General features: G+C 39.9%; 1 protein-coding gene across 1 annotated transcript; it reads right to left on the bottom strand.

Moving 5' to 3' along the window:
• Positions 1–1,189: 1,189 nt before the first annotated feature.
• LOC145105168 (GDSL esterase/lipase At5g55050-like) lies at positions 1,190–2,935 on the bottom strand. Its single transcript, XM_079042301.1, has 5 exons — positions 2,683–2,935; positions 2,465–2,601; positions 1,993–2,214; positions 1,524–1,773; positions 1,190–1,410 (listed from the first exon to the last, which is right to left on the bottom strand). The coding sequence occupies exons 1-5, from the start codon at positions 2,933–2,935 to the stop codon at positions 1,190–1,192; spliced, it is 1,083 nt and encodes a 360-aa protein (XP_078898427.1).
• Positions 2,936–7,380: the final 4,445 nt, after the last annotated feature.

The raw sequence follows: 7,380 nt of genomic DNA, 5'->3' as shown, positions 1-7,380 counted from the left end.
GTCTTTTGTTCTTGGATGACTGATTCCAGGCATGTAACAAATGGAATTTCTCATGTAAACCTACTAAACCATGAGTTTTTATTTTTGTTTGACTCCGCTTTCCTAACTGAGAATTCGTTCTTTTAGGCAAAGTTGTAGTAGTATACAAACACTATATCATCAGTTTTGAATATTTAACCGACATATGTTGTGAAAGTTACATATAATAATGGTGATAAAGTTGTTCCTTCATTCTTTACCATTCATACCCTCTAGGTGATTGATTATCTCAGTTGTATTTAATATAACATTTCCAATCACCAGAAGGCCACCACCTTCCAGAGTTTCCCATCTTTTTTCATAAAAGTAAGATTATCGCACATTCAATTCTTCGATTTGATTGATTCCATATTTGGGATTCAATATGTTCGATTGCAAACTTGGGTTTAATAAAAACCAATGATCGGTACCCACAACCTCCACTATGAATCGTTCCTGGATTCCACATTTGGGATTTATCAATGGAGTTCCCTGTCGCCATATTCCAATTTTATCGATTGATTTGCCAATTTATAATCAAGGAAATGTAGGCGATAAAGGGAGAAAATGGAACTGTAATTAATCTACCTGAGTTGGTTTATGGTCTTGGTTTTCTTTAGGAGGAAGAAGGGGTGCGAGAAGGGTGTGGGGTTTAGGGAAACGGGGTGAGGATGGAGTCATTATACATTGAATTAATGGCTTATTTTTAGCTCAATGTGTAGAAAGAACAACCACACAAGAAAAACTAAGCATAAGAACGAATAGTGCAATAAAAAGAACTTGTAATGAAGTTGTAAGCAACAACCTTTCTTGATATATGTTGTGTTGGTACGTATTGGATTAATATGGGGTCTTGAAAAAGTTAATGTGACATAATTGAACGTCCAATGATATTATATAATGATATGGATGATTTAAGAATGACGGAGAGACATAAAAGTAGATGGGCAAATGTAGATATATGCGTATGTGATCTTTTAAAGGCAGTCTAGCATTTTCATTAATAAAAGACAAATAACTTATAAGTTATTAAAATCTCTCTATCGTCTTATACAAACGTTAAGACGAGACTACTTATTGGTGCATATGATCATATATTATTTTGTATGATCGAATTAAAAAACATGTTGCAACAAAATGTAACATCAACCACAAAAACTAACAAAACAAATCAGTATGCTGCTAACTGAGCGAAGTTAATCGGGGTCACAAATTGTGGTCCACCATTGTATAAAGTTACGGCTGCAAGCTTTGAAGCATATTGTGTCGGATGGAACAAATCCCAAAAGAGGTAGTTGTTGCGGCTTGAGCATAAATTTGCTTTCGGAGTACAAGGCTTTTCTGCATTTAACCACCCTTCCCCACAACACGCTCTATCCACATACGTAAAATCTAAAAAAAATAAAAAAAAAGAAACGAAACTTAGCAACTTATAACTATCAATCGCTAAATGTGAAAATTCAAAAGAGCAAAGTGTGCACAAAGAGTTTCATTTCTGTACTTACTGAATAGTTGTGGGAAATTGATGACGTTAATCGTCATTTCATATGAATTCCCGAGTGAATACTTCATGCCTGATAGTTTACAAGATAGTTTCTTCAAGAGAGCATCGAGCGATGAATGAAAAGCCCGAGCAAAAGTGTTTTCTATCTCAAAACATCCCCCGGTAACATTAAAAATTCTTTGTGAAGGACAACATCCGACTGGTGGTACGTTTATGATCCCAAACTTCCTTGCTCCAAGGTTGTACAAAGACTTCAATGATTCCAACAATGTTTTAGTTTGGCTTCGAGATAATTGTATAGTAAATACTCAAACGATCACAATATTACATAAAACATGGTATTGTGTGACACAAAGCTCCATATTAAAACCCCAATATTGCATCTTTTGCGACACAGATTGTATAAAACAATTTTCACCACACATTGTTAATTTGAACTTTGTGGTAGTGACACGTATGTAAATATGTACCTCAATGTGACACTCATATGCCGTCATTAAAGAAGCAATGAAAATAGTAGGATCAACGGTGCTTCGGTTTTCGAAATAGCCAAAAATGTCATTGCTCCCGACACTAATGGCGAACACGGATGTTGCAAGTATGTTTTTTGTAGCGCCTCGTCCCTTTACCAATGTTAGATTGCCACGTACTGTCTTGAACTGCTTGATTTGCTCAGACATTGACACGATATTCTGTTCACATTTTGACCATATTAGGAATGACCAAAAGATACAATAGAATAGATACAGTCACATGTCATTGTGAACGTTTGCCCCTTAAATGATGTTATTTTTCTGGTTTTGTTTATAATTTTTACCACAAAAAAAAATGAAATATTTATATAAACGTGCATTTTTTTTTTTAAAAAAAAAAAATGTAAGTTAAATGGTATATGTCTATTCAACCACCTTACCCGTTAATGATCATATGTACAAGACTTACCAGGTGTTTCCCTGTTACATCCAGAAGACCAGATGCTCCTGATGCGAAATTTACCCCTCTAAACATTCGCTTTCTAAGACCTGCTTTCAAGAGAAACAAGTATGGCTGTGGGCTTCTTTTTTGTCCCATTAGCTTTGCTGAAACCAATGAAAAAAATAATATATCAGTAAAATTAATTTAACTTTAACTACATTTCGTGATAATTTGATCGTACTAACACAAATAATCTGCGCTGTTGAAGCCGTTGCTGAAACGTCCTGTTGGTCTAGAATTAGGAAAATCAATCCCATTGTGAGGAAAATTAGCTCGTATTTTGGTTTTTGGCAAGAAAGAGTTTGTTCCCACATCAGCAGTTGAATCACCAAATATGAAAATGGCAGGCCTAGTGAAATTAACAGTGATAATGGCACTGGAAACTTGTGAAACCGTGAAAAAGGTACCCACGAGAAGATAGAAAAAAACAAAGTACATTTTTCCCATCAGAATGTTTATGTAATAGGAATTTTTTTTCTTCTTGATAGTGAATATTGAGTTATATATGAAGAATATATATAAAGATTTGTTAACGAGTGAATAAAAATATATATAGGGTTTGGGATTGAATATTAGACAAAACATTTGTGAGTCGAGTACATTGAAGTAATCCATGAAGTTCTACAAGAAGTCTATGTTAAGTAGGACGGATCGTTCGAACTATGGCTTGATTTAAAATTTTTATTTTGACACTGTTGTCTCTTCTAGCTAAAAATATTCCATGAACACAAAAGGATGAAATAAATTAATAATCAACTTAGATTATGCATTATATATCATACTTGCCGTCCATGTCACAAAGTTAACAATGTATGTTTTCAGATTTATCCAAACACTTCTTTTAATAAAAGGTTCAATACATATCGATTGAAGACAAACGGGCAACAAGCTGCGCCGCTAGCCCATTTTGGATGGCAAAACCAATTCTTTTGAAAACTACATTTGTGGATCTAGGAGATATGACATTAGAATGCATGACCCGTTGGACTCTATTGAGGAGCTCCACCGCTTCTGGTGCGAGAAAACCAAATGTATCAAATGCAAAAGGTACAAACACATGTTGATTTTCTATACATGCATTCTCGTGCTTTACCGCTTTGCACGCAGCGGCTTTCAAAGCGGCATGCCTAGCTGTGAAACCCCCGCTCCCCAAACCAACGAGAGGAGAGACCCCAGTAAGATCCACACACGCATGCTTCCCTCCTATCCATCCAAAGACCAAAATGTCAGCCGGTCTAAGTGTGGACCTTCCATCCTGCGGGTCTGTCAAAAAGTTCACCGGCGCTTCTTTCTTCACAGAAATACCAGCACGCCGACAAGCATCAAAGAGAACATCCTGAACCACATCATGTCTGTACTTGAAACCAGGGAGCTCTCTACAATGAACCGCGTGTTCCCCAAAGGTATCCAAACATGCCTTGCGGCAAACCGGACATAACTCGTCAATTGGGAATATGGGAATCATGAGGCGGTAACGAAGGATAGTTCGGTACTCCACATGAGACATATGCTGGCCAAGACCATCAATAGGGATAGCTAGCAGAAAATCCTGAGCATGAGGTGCCCGCAGACACTCAAAGACTGCTTTCTGTCTGACAGTCATGTCGTAGCCGACTTCCATATCTTGGATGATTTTGCTAAAAAGAGCACACGCCAAAACTTTTTGAGATTTAGGGGGGCGGTGTCCTTATTAGTGAAACTGCTACAGTCAAATCCCGGAATCGTATCGCGAAGACGAGTCATAGCACATAGGTAATCCGAGTCCATACCACATACGCCACTGTCACGTAAGATGTGGTCTTGTAATGCCCAAGATTGGGCCCTCGAGGCTACAAATGCGTAGGAGGAAACCTCGTATGCCGAGTACAAACCCAAACCACCAAAACAAATAGGTAAGGAAGCCAGGCGCCACTGAATGTCTCCAAAGAAGGGGCCTCCACATACCACCATATCCTCGATAGACCTGCGCAATCCTTTGTCAAAGAACAAAGCTGCCTCTTCTATGTGTACCGGCTGGCATGTCCTTAAACCAAAGAAAAGTTTTGCAATGCCCATACATGATCGAAGCAAAAGGAGCTCACTTTGCGGGTCACATAGTCGTGGAAGAAGGCCCATCAAATCAACAGCATTGACCGCTCTCTTCATGGCCAGCCCGCTAATAAACCCTGCGTCTTTGCTAACAGCCCCCCCAAGGAGCTTCACCCCCAAAGAAGGTATCCCTATATCCGTTGGGAATAAATCGGCACGTAGCTTCCTACCATCGCAGGAGGGCCAAAAAATCTCCGTTTTCTTGATGTTCAACTCAAGACCCAAACCTGGACCATGCAACCGAATAATGTTCAACACTCTAGCCACCTCCTCTGAATCCCCAATGACAGTCCCATCATCTAGATACCAAGCATGGAGAAGGAGCTTACAATTGTCTCTAATCTTGTGCACAAGCGAGTGCAAAACGAGGGCAAAAAAAGAGGGCCCAAGGGGTCACCTTGCTGCACCCTAGTGGCAGACCATATATTTTGGTCTCCGATATAAAGTCTCGCTGCTTGCCCGTACAAGAAATTCACCCACAAAGAAATGGAAGGGCACATCTTCTTAACCTCGTGGAGAAATGCTGATCGATCTACCAGGTTAAATGCATTCGAGAAATCCACAGTCAGCATTACAAGAGACCCATCAGCATGGTGTTCACTCAACACCCTATTGGCACTGTGTAACACAGCCTCGGCACCACCGGATACACCAACCCTGAACTGAAAACCATTAAGGTACTTGGCCATTTCTTTACCCACACCTTTCATGGCAACCTTGGAAACCAGACGTCTCCATATAGTGCCTACTGCAATCGGACGGATCCCGTTGTCAGGTTTAAGTAGAGGCGTGAGAGGAGCGGACGCAACAAACTCTGCCAAAATGGTTGGACATTTTCCCGCTAACCATAAATTAACCACTGAAGTGATAGCATGTATGAGATCTATGGCAATAGCAGACCCTTCTCCACAAAGGGCATCTAGTAAGTGTTGAGCCCTCAAGCCATCTCTCCCGCAAGACGTTCCTTTAGGGAAGGATTTGATGCAACCAAATACACAGTCAAAGTCTGCTACAAGGGGAGGTTCAGAAACTATGGGGCTCGGCATGGATGGGGGTGACCTGAAAGGGTGTTTGTCCTCCAAAGCTTTAATAGTATCACCATTATATGGTGCAACACCCGATGAGCATAACACTTTCACTGCTGCGGTAAAATGACCATCTGCAACCTTACGGAGACACTGTCTGATGTTGGTGTTACTTGATGTAGACTCCTGCTGAAGGATGCCTCTACCCTGTCTCATAGCTCCAGCCTCGGGATTGTCTAACATATTTTGAACTAACTTCGTGATACCACCCTCTTTCCCCCATGTATCCAAGGACTTCAGGATGGAGCTTTGTTGTAAGGATTTTCTATTCCCAGACCTACATTCTTGTCTATTTTTGGGTCTAAACACCTGCAGTGTGCAGCGAGGAAGAAATAACAAACACATCCATGCCTCAACCGAGCCAGGTTGGGCAATCACCTTGTAGAGAGCAGTCTTCAAAGCCTAAGAGAAAGCAAGGCAACAACTATGGGGGATACTCTTGACAGTAGTGATAGGCTCTTTAAAAACACGATCAATGAGCGCAACATCAAAAACCAAACCTCCAAGAGCATTTGTCACCGACTCTTTAGCTGACGGCTTTAGAATACCGACAATGTAACGACTTGAGCCGTCATCCCCTGTAACAAACCTCGCACGACCATCCGGGTGATGACAGTAACGGCTAAGAGCCTGCAAAGTCATACACTTCCCACACATCCATTGACCAAAGGCCTTCAAAGTTTCTTCCACTGCCATAAATAAACCAACATCACTAGAAAGAGCTTCATGTAACACACATTTACGGTCTTCAGTAGGTAAATGATGCCTTTTGATGTGTGAAATCATACGGCCAATCCCCTTACTTCCCACTTCACCATTTAGGCAACAATGGAAGCTTCTGAACGGGCACAGACAAAAATCACTCGAACTTGTGGAAGAAGAATCCATACAAGAGAACAAGCCTCGAGATGAAGCTAAAACTATGAAGCAATATTTAACAAGGAAGGGAAGGAAATGGCACACCAACACACTGTTGGTGTGCACAAGAAACATCCAAACTAAGCAAACTACATTATCTTGAACAATAAGGCTGCAACAAGAGAAAAACTGTTTGGGCATTTTATCAAACACTTGGTGGGCAACAAAAATAGTTTCTTAGTATTTCATCTTCTTCCATTGAAACATCAACCCAAAATCTCTAATTTAATGAAGATGATACTTAAAGCATGCTTTACTTATCCCCACCAACAATTCACTGGAATTAAACCTTTAAAAACACATAAAGCTGTTAGACAAGAAGGCAGAAGCTCCGACGGACCCTATATGAAGTTGATTGGAATTACGAAGGCAAACAGAACTGATTCTCGCTCACAGATTCTGAAAGTGGGAAGTATTTGCAATCGAAATTAGAATTTGATTTTGGAATTCAAAAATCGGAAGCTTCATATTCAGAAATCCCATCGGAACTGTTGTGTATCAGAATTTGATTATCGGAATTTGTTGAAATCATATTTTGATTATCGGAGTTAGATCGAGGAGGTTCCGCAGCCGTAGGAAGTCATCTGTCGTGGACATGTTGTTCTAACCCCTTACTTCGTGTCGAACAATTTTGGATATTAAACATGCGAGCAGCAAGAAATCTTGATGCAACAATAACTTGGTCATGTAGATGCAGAGACATCATCGTGGGCAAACATATTATTGAATTTTGGATTTTGGAAAAATATATGTTTGATTTGTTAAAGTCAAAGATAACTTTAATTTCTTAGT

This window comes from Lactuca virosa, chromosome 4 (genome assembly GCF_052849685.1).
Source record: "Lactuca virosa cultivar CGN04683 chromosome 4, Lactuca_virosa_CGN04683_v6, whole genome shotgun sequence".
Taxonomy (NCBI): domain Eukaryota; kingdom Viridiplantae; phylum Streptophyta; class Magnoliopsida; order Asterales; family Asteraceae; genus Lactuca; species Lactuca virosa.
This window is presented reverse-complemented; position numbering and strand designations above follow the sequence as displayed.